The sequence below is a fragment of the Peromyscus californicus genome, unplaced genomic scaffold (genome assembly GCF_007827085.1).
Source record: "Peromyscus californicus insignis strain IS unplaced genomic scaffold, ASM782708v3 Scaffold_16__1_contigs__length_79575227, whole genome shotgun sequence".
NCBI classification, from domain to species: domain Eukaryota; kingdom Metazoa; phylum Chordata; class Mammalia; order Rodentia; family Cricetidae; genus Peromyscus; species Peromyscus californicus.
In genome coordinates, this window is record NW_026294458.1 from 20,733,524 (window position 1) to 20,756,595 (window position 23,072).

The window sequence follows — 23,072 nt, forward strand, 5'->3', positions numbered from 1 at the left end:
TTTTATTTATATGTATTTGTAAGAGTATATGAGCACCACATGCATGCAGGAGCCCATGGAGTCCAGAAGAGGGCATTGGATCCCCAGGAACTGGAGTTACAGGTGGTTGTGAGCTGCTATGTGGGTGCTGGGAACAAACCCAGGTCCACTGCAAGAGCTGTAGGTGTGGTTAGTGGCTAGGAAACTGCCCTTTCTCTACCTTCCTGTGAAGCTGATTCCACACACAGGGCCCAGCTCTGTGCTCCGTCCTGCTGCTGCTGGAAATGATGGTGATGGACAGTGACAATGATACTGCCATTACTTGACTCAGATTTGGAAAGAGGTGTTTCCATTGCTTCACCCCAAAGATCAAGATTTTCCTTACATATATTTCTTACATGTATTTCCTGCTGCAAAGAAACCATTTTAATACTCAGGGAGATGCAAATTCTCAAGACTCACTGATCTGCCCTCTGTTTAATAATTCTTACAACGCTCTTTTCCCCCTTCTCTTTCCAACCAGAACACTTTAAGCCCTGGGGACATTCATGCATTTTAATATGCATGGCTGGTTTGGACAGGGATTATTTTTAACATTAAAGGTGGCATTCCTCCCCCACCCTTCTTTGTAATTTGCTAGCAAGAGTCTTACATATAACCCTTAGACTTAAGAGTCTTGGAGTCCAACAACTACATTGAAGATTGGAGAAAAGAAGGAGTGAATCAATACAAAGAGAAAATGTGAGAGAACTCATTTGTTGGGGTTACTCCTCCTCCCTTTCTTTTGGTAGGATGGACCTGATGTTTTCCTGTCAAATGGATGCAGCTTGACTATTGATGAGGTTGGAAGGTCTGAAGCCTGGGGGCAAATATTTGAAGTGTGTGGTTAAAAAGTGCCAGGTAGACTGGTGGAAACAGCATGGAACTAGTTTGTATTGCAGTGAGCACAGGACCCATACCCCGACACGTTCCAATAATAAGCTTCAGGTGTACGTCTGGTTGGCAGTGATCTGAAGAAACAGGGCCTGATGGCCTGCTCTGTGCTGTGTGTCTGATGGTCCATGACTGATACTAACCCCTGCCCTAGTTCTGGGCTGCCTCTGTGACGGACAAAACATCTTTTTCATCTTGGTGACTAAACCCAAGAGTATGGTTTCTTACTCTTTGTCCAGTTTGCCGACTCCACCTGGATCACCCAGTTTCCACTGCTCTCTCTTCACATCTTTGGTCATGGAGTCCATCTGGCCCCTTCCCAGGTCGGACAAGCTTAGGTATCTGGATCCATGTGGAAGTGTCATGGTGCTTTTCCTAGTTCATTAACAGGAATTCTGTTCTTGTTAGGCTAATTGAGCCAGCTTCCTAACTGGCTTCCCTGCCCCCAAACATGGCTTCCCTCTAGATAATGGTCTTCTAAAATCATCCCCAAGAGCTTCTGCCCTTGGGATGGGATGCTACTCCTTTTCCCTCAGCCACTTAAGTTACTAAATATAAATTAATGTTACATTTAGTAAGGACAGAGCCTCCTGTCACTTTAACAGAAAGTAGATACTCTTAGAGGTCAGTGGGGGAGGGGGGGGAGGAAATTGACAAACGGAAGCTAAAGAGATCCTGGGAAGGTTGCCTCTGTCAGTGGGGGCGGGAAAGTCTGGAGTATGTGGTAAATTCGTGAGTCATCTCTGGTGGAGGGGCTGAGAGACAGACTTCACGTGAGACTGATGTGGGAGAGATGATGGGAGTATTTCTGGCGTTCAGAAGGGAGGCCAGGAGCTTCAGGGCTTTGGGTAACGTGAACGAATCCACACTATGTATGGGCGTCTTCTCATTTTCGGTATGCTGGTACTCACCCACCATCCCCAGCCCCACCCTGCGGAAACAATGATCTAACTGCTCTTGGATGAGACTCTTTCCCTTTCCCTTTCTGTACCCTCCTCTCCCTTCCTTTCTTTTCTCCCTATTTAAACTATAGTCCTCATTTATTGTTGCTGTTCCCTAGCAGCCATGGGGATCGAACCCAGGGTTCTTGCACATGCTAGGAAAGCACTCTATCACTTAGCTACTTGATTATCACATCTTCAGGATTACCCCCGATTTCATGAGGTAAGCAGGCGTTATTACCTACAATACAAACAAGGAAACAAGAGTCAGAGGGGCGCAGTTCACAGCCAGGTCACATGACGCTGTCATGTCTGACTGACTTCTTGATGCTCATTCTCCAGCTCTCCTAGCTAATAGGAAGAGGGGAGGGACGGACATCATGGCGGTGATAAGGACCGAGTTCTGCTCATGTCTTTCTCTGCTATCTGGTGACCTGTTTCAGAAAATAGGAGGGCTGTTTGGACACTCTGCACATTGTTCCCCTTTCTGATAGACTGTAGGGAGAACTTCATATTTTTCCTTCTAGTCTGGCCATCTAAGGACTTCATAAATTCACAGTGTATGATTGTGGAATCAGTGGCACACACACAATCCAATCATAAAGGGAAATCACAGCTACACACAGTGAGTCGAGCCAAGCTGACAGCATAGATAGGGTGGAGGACCGTTTTCTCAACCAAGATCATGTCTGTTTTTCAAAGGAGTGTTTTCATAATCATAATGCAATACTTTTATCATGTCACACTTGTTTACAAAACAATCCATTGTGTTTGTGTATATATAAATAGGGAAGACAGGGGTTCTAGAATAAGGAACATTTTGTTTGTCCTGGAAACATTATTAGTAGTCAGTATCTATGGTTGTCTCAACCTTACCCTTCTGAAGTTGACACTTCATGTATTCTTAAAAAATCCTTAAAAATACTAAAAGACATGTCAGGTGTGACTCTTCACAGGCCCTGGTAAGAATTTATTAGTTACTGTAATTTAAATTATAGATGAATAGGAAAGAATTTGAAAAGTGGGAACTCTGAAGTGCTGATTCATAACATGCAAAAGCTACTGATTTGGGTCTCTTCACTGTCTCCTTCATCATCCACACCTTTTACCTTTAATGTTATAAGAAAATGTCTTCTTAAAGAATAAGTAGCCAACATTCAGAAGCGACTGTGTCCACAGGACTGTAAACTCATGCAGTCAGGTCCAGAAATCTTGCCGTAAATGGGTCTTTTTCCTTTCTGTTTCACCCTGCCAGACCTCACACATCCTGGCACATGCCTATCTACGAATATTTGTTCTTCGTTTCTTTCCTCTTCAAACCCTGCTTCCCAGTCCCTGTGGTACCTAGCCTTCATCTCCTAGGAGGACAAAGGACTGTCAGGACCATTCTTTGACTTCTAAAAGTACATGACACCATGAAACAGAAGCTTTTTTCTTTAATTAAGGATTTTATTAAAATGGAGCAGTAGGTACATGATACAGTTTTCCCCTCTGAGTAGAGGGCTACCTAATCTAGTATCCCCCTGCTGCTGGCTGGGAAGAAAAGATCTGGTGGGAACACTCATCCCTTTAGAGGCCAAATGACTGTCCTGTTTGTTCAGAGCAGTTTTCCTGGGTGAGTAAATCCAGGTCATATTTAGAAAGACGGCTGCATGTGAGCAGCATTCCTCCATGCTCCGCTTCAGTTCCTGCCTCCAGATTCCTGTGTTGAGTTTGTACCTGCCCTTCCCTCGATGGTGACCTGTAACCTGTAAGCCAAATACACCATTTCCTTCCCCAAGTGCTTTGGTCAGCATTTAATTATACTGTAGAGATGTTCTATGATCCAAGGGCATGGGGTCAACTACATGTTGACCAGTTTTGCCAGTAGAGTGGTATGTGGTCTGATAGGATTTGTTGTGTTTTAGCTTTTTTTTTAAATAGAGGGCTGGGGAGATAGCTCAGTCGGTAAGTAAAGTGCTTGCCATGTAAGCTGAGGACCTGAGTTTGGATCCCCTGAACCTACATATAAAAATGGTAAGAGGGTCCTCGCAGCCAGGTGCTTATAATCTAAGGACTGATAAGGTGGAGACAGGAAGTCCCCCGGGGCTCTCTGGATCGACAGCTGAGCCAAATGAGTGAACCCCAAGTCCTAGTGAGAGAGGCCTTGTCTACACACACACACACACACACACACACACACACACACACACACACACACACACCAAATGAAGAAGACTGCAATAAACAGCGGCAAATGGTGAGAAGTATTTCAGAACTAAGGAATAACACAAGTGGTTGGCAACTCAGATAACAGAGGCCAATTAAACCCAGGGGTAGCACGGTTTCCTAACAGAAAGAGAGGGGAAAATAAGCTTGGTAAAACATTCGGTTTAAAGTCATATTGTTGATGACACTGGATATAAACCTGAAGGCTTGGAAGTGTGTCTAGGGACAGCATGGGACTCTGTATTTGTATCTCCTGGAGTGAATACGTGGACACTGAGAAAACTCACTGTTCTAATCTGACACAAGGAAAATTAGAGGAGGAGGGGCTACTTTATCTTTCAATACTAGGCTACAGTTCATCATTGTGGGATGGTTAAGGCAGAGGCTTCAAACACTCGTATCACATTCCCCACCAAGAACAGAGAGAAGTGAATGCATGAACACTTACTCACTTGTTTGTGCTCAGCTAGCTCAGTTTCTCCACTCATACAGTCCAGGAGCTCCTGCCTAGGGATTAGTGCTGCCCACAGTGGGCTGGATCTTCACATATCAATTAATTTAAGACAGTCCCCCACAGACGCACCCCCAGGCCAACCCCGTGTAGGCAATCTCTTATTTAGACTCTTCCCAGGTGATTCTAGGCCACATTAAGTTGATAACTGAAGCTAACTATCACACTAACAGTATGGATAGAACCGAAAACTGATGCAGTAAAAGAGTATGGGGTTTTGCCATTATTCCATTTTAGAGATGAACAAATTAAGTAATTTATCCAGGGTAATTTAGATTTGAACCCAGATCTGTTTGAATCAGGAAAATATATTAACATGGCCATTTCTTTTTTGTTGTCATGTGTCTTTTTGATTTTATTTGTTTGTACATTTATTTTTAATATCCTGAGTCCAATTAATGCTGTCTATACACACATGGGTGTGGAATCATCCACTGGGACATGGCCACCTCCCACAAGGACTTTTTCTTCTCCAGCAACCAGCAGCTGCCCATAGCTCTTCAACTAGGGATAGGACCTCAGTAGGCCCTCCCCTTACGTGCTGGAATTGTGTGCAGGTAACCATGCCACTGCTGCTGTGAGGTCACATTTGAGACTGGTCCTTTTCTCAGTCATCTTAGCAAGAACCTTCTGGCTTCTTTTGAGTGTAGTATATAACCAAATCTGCCTGAATAAAGGGTGCATGTGCGCGTGTGCATGTGCAGACACACACACATACACACACACACACACACACACACGAATTATAAGGTTGAGTGTGTCTATGGAAAGGCTTGTAATATCAGAGTGGCATGGCTAAGGAGAAAGGAATGAGAGAGATAACTTTATTCCTTTGGGAATTTTGGTTGGAGTCCAGTGGGAGAGCCAGACTGATCAGTTGTGTGGCTCTTGGGATGAGTCGACAAGGGGCCCCCCTGGGGGAGCGCTTTCCTGACCTGGTGGTGAGCAGGAGGGTAGGTTTGGAAGTGGCTTCCGAGGGAAAGGTCAGAGGGTTGGTGTCAAAGATGACTCTTGGCTTTCAAACTTGGATTAGGAAACACGAGGACAGGACGCTGCGTGGGTGAAAGCCGCTTCAGAATGGCGGAGGAGGAGAGGGGGAGATTTCAAAAGAATACCAGCAAAAGGCAGGCTACAGGCCGCAGTGAGGGGGCAGCAAAGACATTTCATTTTCCCTGTGACCAAATCTCCTTTTACTCATCACATCATGTGCTCCCTTCACCACAACTTCTGACTTCTGGAGTCACCACCTCCGGGGGCTGAGGTTGCGTCGCGCAGGATGTGGGCTAGGCCGTCAAGCCGGGACAAGCAAAATGCTGTCCCTTCTACAGCCAGGGCAAATAGAAAGTGGGGTGTCTGAGTGTGGGGTGGGGGACTAAACAAGAAAGGGCTAACAACAGATGACTCTGACACCTCTGTGATTAGATGCATTCACGAGCAAAATGGGCACAATATCCCGTGAGCTATGTCTCAGAGTCCCCGTGAGGATTGGGTGGAGCATTAATTTAGAAGGTTTAGAAGAACCGAGTACCTGATAAACAGGCAGTGTTAACTAGTACGTCGTTACCTAATGGCCTCCTCCAACTCTTGCTTGCTTTCCCCCTTCACCCCCAGACTTGGAGCACAAGTCTAGAAAATTTAATACACAAAGGAGAGATGTTTTCACTAAAGGGTGTGCTAATGTTCCATTTAGACTTCAGACAACTGTGTTTTGAGGCACTGTCTTCAGCCTGGGCTCCCCTGATGAGGGAGCCAGACACAGCCCTGCCCCCCATAGTCCAGACACTTTTCCCAGTTCTGGAGTATTGTTGGCTTTTCTCACATTATTTTTGTGTGACACATATTTTTATATTATTGTTTTATAATCCAGGTGTTTTCAGGAAACCTTTTTACATTAAGCTTTTGCTTAACATGCACAGACGATCATAATTTAAAAATTGCTCAGTATGAAAGGTTACAAACTAAAAAGTAAGTACTGTTTCCTTATTCTGAGGTTCCCTAGTGGCAGTCAGGAAGTCGATCTTACTCAATTTTTAAAGATGTCTCATTATGGAGAGATATATTTAGGCAAACACAAGCCTCATTTCTTGTCCAATGGGTAGAGAAGAAGGAAGAAAAAGAGGGTGTGGGAGGAGTCCGGGACTTTTAACCACAGAATTATGAAGGGTGAGTAGGAACATTAGCCCATAATGATACTACTGACATGGAAGGGGGAAAAAAGTGAGCCTGGATAAATGCAAGAAAACTTTATTGGAATCTACTATGTACAGAACATGTTAGTAACCAGCCAAATCCTAACAGTCTGCACAGGCAGGGGCGAGATGTATGAATGGAAACATTACAGCCTGAGCCTTACTAGCAGAACAGTCTACAACCCTCCAGGGCCCTTATATAGATTATAAAGAGCGATTTTTGCTGCTCGGTCTTCCCAAAGTCCTCCTTTGAAGGGCCAATCCGTGCCCGCTGGGACATCTGCAGACTAAGGTAGCCTCGGAGTGTTGTTGTTTCCTGCTTTTCCTAATTCCACTAACCCATGAGCTGAAAGAGTCCTAGACTTCCTCCCTCATGCCGTCATAGCGACTGCTTTTCTCCTAAACTCTGTGTCCAGCTGGATGAAACATGGAGATCAAGACACCTGTTGACCACCAAGACAATTGCTGTCTGCATCCATTGGGACATATCGTCCATCTCTGGCTTCTTGACTTGGCCAAGGATTGGGAGATCAGTCCATCCTTCTCTGAGAATTGTTGGTTGGACTCTATTGATTGCCCCTTGTTTTGAGTGTTTTACTGTCTTATCCTTGTACAGCTGTCTGCAGACCATCGCCAGCATTCCATTTTTCTCAAGAGGAGAAATAGGCCTCAGGGCTTCTAAAATGTCTTGTTTTCTTCAGTGCTGCCTGCAAAAGCTTGTTAATTGCTGCCTGATTAGGTGGATTCTCCCAGTGTCAGCAGCAGCCCAGATGGAAGTGGCTCCTGGATCCATCACTGTGTTTCTCCATCTCCCAGCATTGAGAATTCGGTGCTAACTCTTACCTGTGCATTACTTTGGTCATCGTATTCATTACTGATCCGGACAGAGGGGCAAGTGTTCCTTATAAGTGGCGGGCCTTTCTCTAGAGCATAGTAATTATGCTACTATAGTATATGCTCTTTTCTATTTTAAGATATTAACACGACCACATCAGACAACATCATCAAATACACCACTCCCATCCTGACTGAAGAGGTAGTTGTTCAGGCCCAAGGATACAGGATGGAGTGAGCCATCACTTTAGAATTCAAGACAGATAAAAAAAGCCAGTATTCCTACAACAAGGAGTTCCATATAAAAACACACTATGACAAATTAGGAGAGGGATCCGATCTAAAGTAGGAGAGGTTGATCCAAAGTATTATTTCCCATCAAGGAGCCATTTCAGTGCCCTAGACCTGAATGTGAACTGAGTCACACAAAGCAGACAGAGAATTAGTGTCTGCTTCTGCATAGGGGACAGAGCTGGCAGGGTAAGGAACTGTTTTTACCTAGAGGGAGTCGTAGAGCACCACCTACCCTAATAATTACATTATCTTGTCTTCTAGGAAATCAGAGAGGTTGCCCAAAAGCTTGGAAAGGAAAGGGGATGAGATATGCACACCATTCAGAATTTTGTTCTTTAATCAAGTGTAGTTCTCTGGTCATCTGAGGATGTTTTTGGATTGTGAACAATGCCGAACTTCTTACTTCAGGCACCAAGATTTTTATTCTGGGAAAACACAACAAAACAAAACAGAAAAGAGACTGGGTGAGATTTCACAACAGGACCACTTTCTTTCGGTAGATTTCAAACATGAGACATATGCAGGCGACCATTATAATGTCAATGGATAGAAACAAAGTATTGAAACAGAGGATGGGAAAGCAGAAGGGAGGAAAACTAGGCTACACTGTCAGCCAAGCTTCTACCTCAACAACTACCCTTCGATGTCCCCTGGCCCGGGTCCTTACCTTGCCGCTGTGCGGACACTTGATGCCTTCCTTCTGCACGCCCTTCCAGAACATTTCTGAACCCAGTCTTAGGGGGCCAGCAGCACCTCAATGACCTTGGCTCTCTACCACAAATTGCTGGAGTGAGTCTTGTTGCTAGTGCCTGGTCAGTTCTGAGCTCCATGTGGCCTCTGCATTCTGGGGTTACCGTAATTGTCTCTTCAACCAGGCTCTTTTTAAATTTTTTTTATTCATTTTACATACCAACCACAGATCCCACTCTCATCCCTCTTCCTGCTCCCCCCCACCACTCCCACCTCCCCATCCCTATCCCCTCCTCCAAAAGGATAAGGCCTCCCATGGGGAGTCAGCAAAGCCTCAAACAGGCTCTTTTATAGGAAACTTTGATCCCATGGCCAGGCACTCAGGGCCTTGGCATTCTTGAGCTCTCAGCTCCTCAATGGGCATGGAGGAACAGACAACCCAATTGTGTCATGTTATCAGAGGACTGGTCACCAGAAACTTTCAGGTGCTGGTGCTGGGTATTAGGGTCGGCAGCACAACAGTGCTCAGTCGTGACGGTGTCTGCCTTCTGTAGAGTTCAAGCAATAGTGTTTTCTAAGGTCATTTCAGAATAGAAAGCAAGGAGCCACATGATACTGTAGCAGGTGGACAAGATTAAGTTTAGGGAAAGGTTTTTTTTTTTTAAGAAAGGGCTGATGGAGACAAGAGCTGAAGAACGAGGGAGAAGAAATGGTAGAAGATGCTTCCAAGTGGTGGGTACAGCAGGCACAAAGGTACTGAGATGCTGAGACTGAAGAGAGCATGCTACTTTTGTTTGTCTGTTTGTTTGTTTTGTTTTTCGAGACAGGGTTTCTCTGTGTAGCTTTGGCACCTTTCCTGGAACTCACTCTGTAGCCCAGGCTGGCCTCAAACTCACAGAGATCTGCCTGCCTCTTGTCTCCTGCATGTGCTGGGATTAAAGGCGTGCACCACCCCCCCCACCCCACCCCTGGCCGGGAGCATGCTAGTTTTTGCCTGCTTCTTTATTTATTCATTCTGTATAGCAAAGAGGCTCACTAGTGCAGCCACTGTTAGGTGCTGAGGTTGCCATGGTGAATGAGATGTGGGCTATGTCTGCCCCATCACACCCTGTGCTTTGCTTAGTCCTTGACCTTGACTGACTCGGCATGTCCGCGGGACATTGCGGTGGATACTGCCCTCTGTTTACGGCCGCTTTCCTCCACGCGCTCCCTTGTCTTGCAGTCTTTCCTGTCCCCATTAGCTTTTTTGTGAGTCCCAGCATGCTTCAGGTTAAAGCCTGTGCAAGTTGCAGGCAGGCACTGGGGGATCAAACCTCCCTCCTTCAACAGTGCTGCCGCTGGGACTCACCTTTCTCCAATCTCTCACTCTCTTCACTCTCCATTTTGATTTCTGAAAGAGATCGAAAACAGTTTCAGAAGCTGCATCCCTCGTAAGCATGGAAAAGAGGGGACGTGAAGAGGCTTCAAAATCCTGGGTCTCGGAGAGGAATTATGACTAGGGGCTGGGAGGACTTCTTTGCATCCCCAAGGTAAAAGCCTTTTTTTGATGTTGGACATAATCCCACCCCCATGTAGCAGTATCCTCACTGAAATGAAGGGGTGTGGGGGTAACGCACTCAGTTTCACTGGTCTTTTAATGACCAGAGAAGAGTTTCTAAAATTTGAAATCTAAGTAGGTTCAGAAGGTGGATGAACGGCATTCAGTCCCAACGATGCTGATGTCTAGACGGTTAGCCGGATGGGGCTGCCAAGTAATACCACATGTGTATCGTTGCATGGACAGGCTAAAGTAGGAAATCTCCAGTCAGCTAGGTCTCCAAAGGCCCAATTACTCCCTGAATGGACTTACTGTTGATGCAATTTGGGGTTCAAATTTCTCCAAGTTGATGGATGGGTTGTTAGTAATGCCCTCCCACGAAGAGACTCATGGTTTGTTCTCCTGGACATCCATGGAAAACATAGGGACCACGCAACAATACCCTGATGGTTTTGTGACTCAGCCTGTCCTGGAGTCTTCCTGAACACTTCCGGTAACTTCTTTTTAGTGTGCGTGCGTGTGTGCGTATTTAAAAATGGCCATCTTCATGGAGGGATATCCATGGACAAGATTTATACTTTTTGAGTAGAAAGATTGTTAAGTTTCTTTTTTGAGATAGGGTCTTACTACATAGCCCAGGCTGGTCTCGAACTCAAGCCTCCTGCTCCCACCTCCTGAGTGCTAGGAATATAGTACTTTATCATCATACCTGGCTCCGCCTCTGTTCCTCATTTTCAAAATCATTCTGCCAGCTATGGATTATTTTTTATAGAGTCAGCCTTTTAATTTTTACTAATGAGTCCTCTAGCCATTTGATTGAGATTGCTTTGATGCACTGATCAATCTGGAGAAGGTAGTGACAATATTTTGTCTTCTAATCCTTGAACACAGTATTTGCTTCCATTTATTTAGGTCTATTTCAATTTCTACCCATAGTCATGTTGTATAGTTTTAGGTGTTGCATTTGTTTTGTGAAATGTCTTGCCGACACCTTATTATTACGTGATGGTCCTAGAAACTGTATTGAAACATTTTCTCAGTCTTTGTTTATTGTTGTCTATGGAATATAATGGACCTTGATTTTTTTTTGACCTTGCATTTCGAGACTTAGTTCCTCTTGCTTATTAGTTCTAGCAGCCTTTTAATAGTTTTAAAGGCTTTCTACAAACATGATCATGTTTTCTGCCTCAAAGATGGAGTTTTTTTGTCCTTTCTTTCCGGTCTGTAAGCCCTTCTCTTTTGAGTCTTTTCGCACTGGCTAAGACTTCCAGCACAATGCTGAAGAAAAGCAGTAACCATGGGCATTCTGGTCTCCTTCCCATCTTAGGGGAAGAACAGTTTGTCCTTTATCACTATGATGCTATCAGAATGGTTTTGGTAGACGTCCCTTGTGGGCTTGAGATATTCCCCTTGAATTCCTGGTTTTTGAACATTTTTCTTTCTCTTTTAAAATTATGAATGGGTGATAATTTCATCAAAAGCCTTTTCTGTATCCATTGACATGACCACATGGGGTTTCTTTCAGTCTATTTGTTAATGACTATCACTCCTTGGGTTTTGAATGTTCAACTCTCCTACCTTTCCGGAATATGCTCTATTTTATCACAGTGTAACATACTTGTAATATATTACTAGATTTTAATTTCTTATTTTGTTAAGATTGTTGGCATCAGTGTTCATATGGGATTCTTTTTAGGATTCTTTTCTTGGTTTGTTTTTCTAGTTTGGGGTACCAGGAATCTCCCTCCTTCAGAGTAGCCTGACTATTGACTACAGGCAGTAGCTGTGAGCAACCACAATGCCACCTTTTCTCAGCTCTTAGTTACAGTTGCATTTTTCTGTTGCTGATGCCCAACATCTTGAAATAATGGTTTCACTCTCATTTTGTCTGGTTTCCAGTTGTCTGTGGCAGGAAGCAATTCATGAAGCAGTTGGGAGGAAGCAGAAGTCATTTTTTCCCCCATACAATTTCAAGAGAGCTTTAGCTTTAGACAGGCTACTCACATTTCTTCATATTTTATAATCTTCCTTTGCTGAGATGCATTTTGGATTACAATCTGGAGTCTGACCTTTGCAGTTGGAGACAGCTACTCCTTTGAATATTTGAGAGCAGGCTCTCTGTCCTCCTTAGGCCTATTCTCAGGTTAAGCATTCTTGGTTTATTTGATGCCCTGGTTTCAATGTGGTCTAGCCCTAAGGTCCATGTGCTTGGAAGCACAATGTGGTGGCAAGGACAAACAGAGTAACCTTGTTGGAGGGAATTTGGTCATGGGAGCCACACTTGGGAGAATTAGTATGTACCCCTTGGGAGTGAGTTGGATCTCACTGGTGACTGGCACTGTATAAGCAGGTTGTTATATAAGAAGCCCAACTCCTTCCTTTGGTCTTTCTCCTGCACACATGTGCATCTACACACACTCCTCTTACATGTGTTCCCACCGCACTGTGCAATCTGCACGTCATGATGCAGTGTGATGTGACTGCCTGACCTTGAGCTTTTCAAACCATAAACCATGACAAACGTTTCCTTTAAGCATCCAGCCTTTGGTATCTTGTTATAGCAATGCAAAGGGACTGAGGCATTTGAGTGCTTTCTTATTCAAGTTTCCAGATACTTTCTAAATCGGATTAGATTTTATTACTGCCCCAAGTCCTCTCAAAAATCATGGTGCTTTATAGCTGGATATATTATCCCAGACAAATACAGAACACAAAGTAATCAAATGATCTTTTCATACCCATGACAAAGTCAGCACAGTTACAAGAAAGCCCCTGTTTAAAAATGAAAGCCGACAATGGGGAGACACCTCGTGTGACCCACACTTTTGGAATGGATGGTAACTTCAGTATTTTGAAGTGGAAACGGGGTTAGATCACCAACTTTCAGTTTTTAAACACTGTGGAGGTTCCTGTTTAAATGCTGGTGAAAAACCAGTCACTTTGGAAAAGACACTTGTCCTTGAAGGAATTATAACTAGCTAGGTATGGTAGCACACACCTTTAGTCTCAGCACTCAAGAGGCAGAGGTAAGCAGATCTCTGTGAGTTTAAGTCCAGCCTGATCTACACAGCAAGGCCTGTGCTAGCTAGAGCTACATAATGAGAACTTGTCTCAAAAAAAAAAATTGTGACTGTGAGAACCAAGACTCTTCTACCTTTGCTGTTGGGGGACAAACTGTAAAACCTGTTGGCTTTCTGAACACTATTATATCCATTTTTATATACAAACAAATCCTCAAATGGACAAACTGATAGGGTTACTTCAGATTGGATGAAAACAATAATTCAGAATTACACATTCTCCTGCCTTTTCTTTCTTATTAATTCGGGGGAGGGGCAGGGTAGAAATCACCTATGTAAATTTGATATTTCCTTCTTATTCATTTAAATGGCCTAAATAGGATAAATTTACGTAACTGAGACACAATAGACTTTGGCCAGAACTTTTAATGCCAAGTTAGTTACTTAGAAGACTGTCTCCTCTGAGAAGTAGATTAATGTCATGTTGGAAGGAGTCCCATTTGGGGATATACTCCTACTAGTTGTCAATGAGGATGGGTCAAAACTGCTCAAGTATCTGTCTGGTGGCAGAATTCAGTTCCTTGAGGTTGTAGAACTGAAATCCTCATTTCTTAGCTGGCTGGCTGTCAAGTGAGGACCCTTTCTAGCCTCTAGAAGTGATCCAAATTTCTTGGTTCATGGCTTTCTTTTCCCAATTTCAAAGCCAACAATGATGGACTGAGCTTTTCCCAAATCTCGTATACCTCCTCCATCTTCTAACGGAGCTCTCTAACCTAGCTGAGTAAATTTCTGTGGCTCACGTAAATTTTTTTTCTATAAAAGATAACCCATGGAGGGTCTGGAGTGGTGACTCAGTGGTTAAGAGCACTTGATGCTTTTCCAGAGGACCCCGATTCAGTTCCCAGCACCCACATGGCAGCTTACCTGTAACACTAGTTCCAGGGGAGATGGCACTCTCTTCTGGCTTCTAAGGGAATGAGGCAAGTATGTAGTACACATACACACATGTGTGCAAAATGCTCATACATATAAAATAAAAATAAATAAATCTTCTTTTCAAGATAATATAAAATTTTAGGTATAGGAAGTAGAAGTTTTGAAAGGGGCAGTATTTTACTTATTGCAGCCAAGACCAGAAGAATGCACAAAGCAAGGATCGTTACTACAGAACTCAAGTTCATGAGCATCTTGTAACCACAAGGTTTGATTTTCCATGGTATGTCCCTCTCCTGGGGATGTCAAGGATCCTTTCTTGGACCAAACTCATTGTCATGTATAACTGACCACACAACTTTTGCTATCAATACTTTTATCACATTCTTTTGGTGCTATCCTCTTCTGTTTGCTGCCTTTTGGTGACATAGTTTAATGTGACCATCTTACACACTCATTTAGCTTCTCTAAATCCCCTTCTGACTCCTTTCTTACATGTACATGTGTCATCCTTGACTTCCTTATCTAGTCTCAAATATTTCTGGTTGCTTTATGGGGAAAGAAACTTTCTTTTCTTTTTTACTCCATCTCTCCTTTGTTTCAGTTGCAAGTTGATCATTTCATTGTAAAAACAAACCCAGGAAACAGCTCATTCCCTTCTAGAAATTGCTTTTACTTCTATGGCTCATTCTCTTTCTAAGTGCTATTGGAGACTAAGCTTTCTAAGTGCTATTGGAGATTAAGCCCCCAAGGAAAGGCCGCTCACTAATCAAACGCCTAAATAAAGTCAGAAGTGATGCATATCCCAACAGATATTAGTTACACCACAACATGGAAGCACAAGAAATTTGGAAAAACAAGGTAACATGACTCCTCCAAACGACTACAACTCCTTAACTTGTGAGCACAAAGATATTGAAATGGCTAGGCAAATAATCGAAAAGTCTACTCATAAAAATGATTAATGACCTCAAAGAAGGCATAAACAAACAGATGATGTAAGGAAATCAACTCAGGATGTGACTGAGAAAGTCAACACAAACAGATTTTGAAGGAAAAAATGAACAGAAATGCTGGACATGAAAATCCAATAAATCAAATAAACAATCCTGCGGAAAGCCACTGTACTAGACAAGGCAGATAAGGCATAAGGAGGAACATCAGGGGCGTGGGAGATGGCTAAGTGTGTAAAAGTGTTTCCTGTGCAAGCACCAGGATCAGAGTTCAAATCCCTAGAAGCCATGTAAACCACAGATGTGCAGCAGGAGCGTCTGTAGCCCCGATGCTTCTGTGGGGTGATGGGAGCTGGAGATGGGAGACTCCCCAGAGGCTCATGGGCCAGCTAGCCAAGAGTACATGGTGGAAAAGCAACAAAGAGGTACTGTCTAGCCAGGCGGTGGTGGCTCAGGCCTTTAATCCCAGCACTTGGGAGGCAGAGGCAGGTGGATCTCTGTGAGTTTGAGGCCAGCCTGGTCTACATATTGAGTTTAACTGGCAATAGCAATAAACAAACAAAAAACAAACCAAACATCAACAAGCCTAGGAGAAAATCTAATTCAGAGGATGAAGGACCTCTAAAATGAGAACTTTAAAGCACTGAAGAAAAAAAGCAATGAAAAGAGATATTAGAAGAAGGATTTTCCATGCTTACATGTGGGCAGAAAAAAACATGAAAAATTGATGTATTACCAAAAACACTGTGCAGATTCAATTCAGTCTTACTAAAATTCCAATGACATTCTGCACGTAAATAGAGAAAACAATCATAAAATTAATATAGAAGCAAAGAAAGACCCCAAAATAGTTGAACCATATTACAATATCTGATCTCAAGTTGTACTGTCTAGCCACAGTTACAGAAACAGCATGATACAGGCACAAAGATAGACATGTAGCCCAGTGGGAGAGAACAGAGAGCTCAGAATTAGCCCCATAAATACAGCTGTTGGTGTCTATTTTTTTTTTTTACAAAGGTGCCAAAAATATATATTAGAGAAAAAGAGAAAAAAACGGTGCCTCGAGAACTAGATATCCACATACAGATGACCACAACTATAATCTCTATTTCTTACCTGGTAAAGAAAAATCTATTTAAAACGGGTGAAAACCTTAGTTAAGACAAACTGCCTTCTTTGATGCTTTGGAGGAAAACATAGGGGAAAACCGGAGCTAAGGCCCCGACAAGGACTTTTGGAGAAGGACTCCTCTAACTCGGGAAATAATAGCATGACGTGACAAATGGAACTGCACAGAACCCAAGGACTGCGGAACAGCGAGGCTGACAACAGAATGAGGAGATAGCCTACGTGACAGAGAAAATCTTCGCCACTGAACGTGTAACAGAAAATGCATATCTAAAACACAAAGAACCTCCTCTCTTGTTTTTGTTTTTGTTTTCCTTCAGGAGCACAGGTTTCATAGCCACCTGAACCAAGGAGGGGACCTTGGCCTCACCTGAACATTGTAAACACCTCCACTGAAAGAGAAAGGTGGCCAGAACAAAAGGGAGAGAGAGAGAGAGAGAGAGAGAGAGAGAGAGAGAGAGAGAGAGAGAGAGAGAAAGGGCAGGAGGTATAAACCAACAAGCCACTTCAGATATATAAGTCCCAGTGCAGAATAAAAGCAACACACACACACACACACACACACACACACACACACACACACACACATACATACACACACACATACATACACACATACACACACATATACACATACATACATCATACATACACACATACACACACCACACACATACACACACACATACATACACACATACACACACCACATACATACACACACACACACATACACACACACACCCCAAAAACAAAAAACAAAAACAAGACAGCATATCTTATCCACAACTTGCTAATCTCTCTATATGGTATGCCTCTAATGAAAACAGCCCGAAAGAACTTCCAGACAAAGGATTCCAATGATTATAGCTATGTTAGACAACACATAGCAGATGTGAATAAACTCCAGGAGAAACAAACCCCAAAGTTGAGTGAAATAAGGAAACTCATCAGAGAGGCCCAGAAGTATCCAAAACAGTACAGGCTATGGCTGTTGCTCATAGTTGCTATCAGAACTGGATGGTTTAAGACTCTACTGCTGAAGACACCACATACTTGAGTTGTAAGACACACAGAAATCCATTCTGAACTGCCCAGGAAACTGTCTCTCTGCCACATAGCTTCCATAGTGCTGGAAGGTGCTATGAAGGCTACTGGGGGAGAAAAGCCATCAATGGTCTTATCTAGTGCTGGTCCCTGCCTGCTACAACACCCACTTTCCAGACCAAATATGCCCACTAGCGCAAACGGTGGTAAGACTCTTTATGGAGATTACCAACTGATCTCTTGATTGGATTTGAGGTCTGCTCTACAGGAGGAAATTCATGCCTAGTACTGTAAACAGGATGAAGGAAATCACAGACCTTAGGGGAGAATCTATTGATGTTGTCCTTTTAAATGGCTATGTTATCAAACTGCCTTCTAAATATTTATATTGATATCCACAGATTTATGTTGCTCCCAACTTTGGCCAGAGACGTTTCTTATTGCAGCGGGTGGTGGTTAATGCAGAGACACATCATTGTTCAAAGTGCTGAGAATAAGTGACTTTGAATGTTCAGCCATCAATGAGACCTCTATATCCAAACCCAACCCCCAAGGCTCAGGGAACTTCACAGAAGATGGAGGAGAAAGAATGTAAGAGTCAGAGGATGGACAGCAGGGCTGTGAGATGCTGTCTTCTGAACATGACATGACTGTTGTACTCATGATCCCCCAGCAGCTGGGGTGACCTGCACAAGATTTGTGCAAGGTCAAGCCAATCAAAATTTTCATCATCGATTGATGAGGGAGGGGCTTGTGAGGCCCCAGCCCTACTTGAGAAGCTATTGGCAGTTGATGATTCCTTGGAGGGAGAGTCACTTGTTTTTAGGAGTATGGCAGTGGAAGGCTGTCTGTGCACCTGTGGATGACCCCATGCCTATGTGTACACGGGCAGCTCTAATTGGACTCAATGGGTTAAATAGGTAAATAAATTATAAAAGGGACAGACTTTGGGGGAGCTGATGGGAGGAGTTCTAGGAAAATTGAAGTTAGGGAATGAGGAGTGAATATGATCAGGAAACATTGTCTTTCATACATGTAGGGGATTTTCCAAAAAATAAATACAAATTTAAAAATATAACACAAAAGAAACCCCCAAAGTACCCAATTAATAAATAAATTGAATAGTCACTTCTCAAAGTATTAATGGCCAATAAATAAACACACACACACACACACACACACACACACACACACACACTTATGTAACATCCTTAGCCATTAAGGAGATACAAGTCAAAACTACAGTGAGATTCCATGGCACCTCAGTCAGAGAGGCTGTCATCAGGAAAACAAAGGACAGAAAGAGTGCAAGGAAAAAGAAGGTCTGCACACTGCTTGTGAAAATGCAAATTAGGGTGGCCACTACTTTGGAGGTTCCTCAAAAGGCTAAAAATAGAACTAACACGTGACACATCTACACTATTCCTGTGTATATAACCTAAGAACTCTAAGTCTGCACATCACAAAGATATCGACACATAAACCATGTTTATTATGTCACTATTCACAGTAGCCAAATACAGAACCATCAACAGATAAAAGAGTAAACATGAGTTATACACACACATATATATGTACTATAAAAACACTTTTCCTTTTCAGTATTGGAGACTGAACTTGGCTTGCATGTGCTATGTACCATTGCGCCGTCGGGCTGCCTCCTCGTCTGGTGTGCTCATTAAAAACAAACTTTAACTGGTTATCTTCAGACAGGACAAAGACACTTGTCACCTTTCTAAGAGATGCCAGGCTGTTCCTGCTTCCTCAGGCATTTTTTTACCAGGAGCAGCAGCAGAAATCCAAGGAAGACCGCAATAACGACAATGGCACCTGCAATCCAGGACGAAGTTTCCTTTTGACCACTTTGGGGCTCTGGAAGAACTAGAAATGGCAAATTTTCTGTCAGTAAGAAACTCATTTATGAAAGGCTTACATTTGCTGCCTGCCTGCCTACCTGTCTGCCTCCCTCCCTCCCTCTCTTTCTTTCCATCATCCCCTTGGGTTCTAGGGCCATAGGAAACTGAAATCAACAACAGGGGGCTTGGAAAGTCCCTGGGTGATGGTTCCTCCATCCACCATCATCTAGAAGTCAGTCTCTAGATCACCTCTCATCTGGGCAAAAAGAACATCCTCCTCATGGGCAGCTACTTTGACGTGTTCGGTTATTATTTCCACTGAGGTAGCCCAGGATTCCTCAGCTTGCTTTTTGGCATGCCTCCTCTGTTAGAAAACCTTTGATATTTCCTCCTTCTCTTGAAAATCCAATCCTCAAAGGCCAGAATTACTTCCTAGAAGAGGAGTGCCTAACTGCAGTCTGGGAAGTTGATGGGAAGTTGAGTGGCTCACTTTATAGACATTTAAAGGAATAGTTCTTTTATTTAATCCTAAATTATAGGAAAATTAGGGTAAAAATCTCCCATAGTTTAGCTACAATTTGTAAGCATGTTTTCTGTCCCTAGAATAATAAGGTAAAGAATTAAATAAATCATGGACCATATTTAATATCTTTTGAGTGTGTCCCTGTTTGTCTCACTTGAACCTATTTGGAATTTCTAATAGAGGAGGGTTATACTTTCTATTGGAAGACTTCCACTTTTTGATACTCAAAGAGATTCAGTAGCTAACCGATGTCTGATCAAGGCATAGATTAGGGACAGAGAGATACAAGCCCTTTTGCTTGTATCTAAGGTAGCTAGAGCTGAAGCTTTTCTGAAGGTGGTACCTGGGGAAGTTCTAATCTAGTTGACAAGTTGAGGTGATGAGTGTATGGTGTTGATCAGTCCCTGCTCATTTGTAGACAAGGGTGGCGCGGGGGTGGGGGTCATGATGTTGGTGGCTACATGACGGTGCTGAGCTTCAGGAACTACTTAGGGTGTCTTCTGTGTGGCTAGGAGATGTTGCAGTAGAAGCTACTGGGACAGCTGGGTAACTCCATCTTTCACTAAATTCTCAGTGACTGAGACATTTGAGTAAAAGGAAATGAGTACCAGGAGAGGGAGTGTGGGTTTAGTTGTAAAACTGGCTGTGTGCACTAGCCGTAGGGATGTTTCTAAGAGTATGTCCATAGGCCAAGTTACTGAGGGAGGCACCAGGAGCAAGGAGGAGGCAAAGTCAGGGGGATGCAGAAAGAGATGGATGGAGCGATGCCATCAGAAGGGGTAAATCATAGGGAGAGGGCTGGAGAAGGGGCCGTAGAAACAGAAGGCAGATGGCTGGGGGATGGGATTAGGTTCAGAATAAATGGGGGTCAAGTGGGTACAGGGTGCCTTTATTCTAGGAGGAATGGTTGCCTCTCAAAAGTTGAGTACAGGTGTAGATTAGCTCTCAACGGGACAGAACTGGCACTGAGTTTCAACTTTTTCTTTCATCAGCATGGAAGCCAGAAATGCATCAAGAATGTGCTACAAACACTCCTTCACTGGGTCTGCCTTGAACATACTTCCTGCTTCTTACTAGGTACAGCAGACTCTCATCTGCCGAGCATAGTTGCTACCTCACAGTTTTTCTGTGTGGAAAGTCACTGCAAATTTGAGGGCCTTTCATTTAGAACTCTGTCCCCTTTTTCACCATATTTACCGAGCCCAATAATCCATTTTACAGTATGATAAAACCCTAGTACCTTTAGGAAAGTTGACTTTCAAAGCTCTTGCCTGCCTCTGAATGCTCACACAGCTGATCATCAGCTTGTTTTAAATGTAGGCAATTGTTTCCACGAACTATAATTTAGACTTGAATTTCATCTTAAAAAATTCAGTTTATCATCTAAGTATGTCATAGAGTTCTTATTTTCCGGGAAGAAACTCAAGAATTAGAAGACATCTTTTACCTTTGAGTTTTCAGCCTTATAATCAACAATGCCTAGAACGATTCCATATGCACAATAAGTACTGTTGGGAGCCAGGTATAAACATAGTACATATGTATGTATGTGCATGTTATGCATTTTATTCAATTGACGGCTTCTTGCTAGGAGATATCGTCTATTTTCTGACTACAACACCTCATCATCCTCCATCCAAGAGTAGCTCCAAAGTCTGGGTCAGTTTCGGGGCTAAGACCATGTTTCTTCAAGTGTAGCCCAGATTCATAGACTCTTGGGCCTTGGATCATGCAGATGTAGCAGGAGCCTTCTATTTGGGTCCTTCCTACCGGCCTGCTGGCAGGTTTCCCCGCAAGCAGTGAACGTTGGATGGTTGGGCTAAAAGGTCTGCATGTAACTCCCAGTGAAGTAAGTAGTCTTGGGAAGCAGGCTTACCTACATAGTGAGGTCTGGAGACAATGTTCACAGACGCAGTTTCCAGAACACACAAGACAGTCACATTGAACACGTCTTCGGGGAACGGCATAGATAGGCTAACGGAAATGCTGAACAGTTCTGTGACATTGTCTTGCGATATCTGCATGTCCTCATCATGCTCATTAGTTGAGTTAGCTATCCAAAAATACATCTTTATAGGTTTTGGATAACCTTGCTTAGACGAGCAGGTCAAATTTATGCCAGAATGTCTTGTTATATTCGGAACCGACTCTATTTCAGGTTCACTGAAGTTAGCTGGAAGCAGAGTAGAGAGGGAAATGGTCAGTCTAAACGTAGATGTGTTTACAAAGGAGTGGTAAGTAGCTAACGGCAAATTCCCTGATTGGGGGACACCTGACATTCTCAAGGTGTAAAAAGTGTGGGTCTCAGCCCGTAGGGAAGGCTACATGATAAGCCTACATTTATCTATCAAGAAATTCACTTAACTCCTTATCTAAGTCAAGAGAGTGCTTTCTGACAGACAAGCTAGCTGAAATGGTCTCACCAAGGTCTGTAGTGAAGCAACTATTCCAGGAAGTGGAGTCTGGGTGGAAACCTGCTCTGACTATTGGGCCCACATTCCCACAGGGAAGCATTTCAACTCTCCACCCAGGGGGTGGAGCTAAAATTCCACCAGGAACTCACAGGGTTTACAGACCTTACATGCTCTGGGTCTCATCTTTAAGAACCTAAGAATAAGAACAAGAAGTGGGAGTCTTGTCTTTGTGTTTACAAACTCAGAATACTGTTTTTTGACACGATTAACATGGTCTCATCATCATGCATTATAACAGTGGTTCTCAACCTGTGGGTTGAGACCCCTTTGGGGATTGCACATCTGATATCCTGCATATCAGATACTTACATTATGATTCATAACAGTAGAAAAATCACAGTTATCAAGTAGTAATGAAATAACTTTTCATTATTGAAAAATTATGTGGGGTCATCACAACATGAGGGACTGTATTAAAGGGTCACATGAGGAAGGTTGAGAACCACTGTGCTCTAAGAATTCATCCATCTGGGGGCAAATTCTCTCACCTTTGTTTCCCACTTCGTTTTCAGGGCTGAAGTGCACTGGCCCATAGAACTTGGACCTGACAAATGTCCCTTGCTGTTCTTCTATAGCTACTAGGGTGTTTGCAGATTCTATATATTAATTGATAATTCAGTATGGGGCTGGAGAGATGGCTCAGCCATTAAAGGCTAGACTTATAACCAAAAAGTTAATGCAATGTATTGTTTCTAAAACGGAAGTCACAAACATGTCATCTTCTTTGAGTTTGGCAATATTAACAATGTTCCTTGACCATCCTGCTGATGCTTGCTGAGGGCTACCAGATTCTATTTAGCTTCATCAACAATGCCTTTGCAGTCGCGGGTTAAGTTGTAGCAGTAATACACATTATAACAAATAGACAACCAGTTTTAAAAGTTTGTCTGTGCCCCGCCTGAAACATACTGTTTCTCCAAAGGTGCCTGCCATGCACAGAGAACACTGACTTAGCACTTGGTTAAATGAAAGCCTGGTAGTCTTGTTTGAATCATGTTGCACTCAAGGGGAGTAGCACT

General features: G+C 43.2%; 1 protein-coding gene across 2 annotated transcripts in view; it reads right to left on the reverse strand.

Annotated features, from left to right (window-relative positions):
• Window positions 1-9,927: 9,927 nt before the first annotated feature.
• Window positions 9,928-23,072, reverse strand: part of Cd86 (CD86 molecule) — a 62,462-nt gene continuing 49,317 nt past the window's right edge. For both annotated transcript variants that reach the window (XM_052740618.1, XM_052740616.1), the window contains exons 4-6: window positions 21,456-21,752; window positions 18,932-19,081; window positions 9,928-9,969 (exon numbers count right to left, since the gene is read on the reverse strand). In XM_052740618.1, coding sequence (XP_052596578.1) covers window positions 18,936-19,081; window positions 21,456-21,752 — 443 coding nt within the window. In that variant the 3' untranslated portion in view covers window positions 9,928-9,969; window positions 18,932-18,935. The remainder of the gene's footprint in view (window positions 9,970-18,931; window positions 19,082-21,455; window positions 21,753-23,072) is intronic.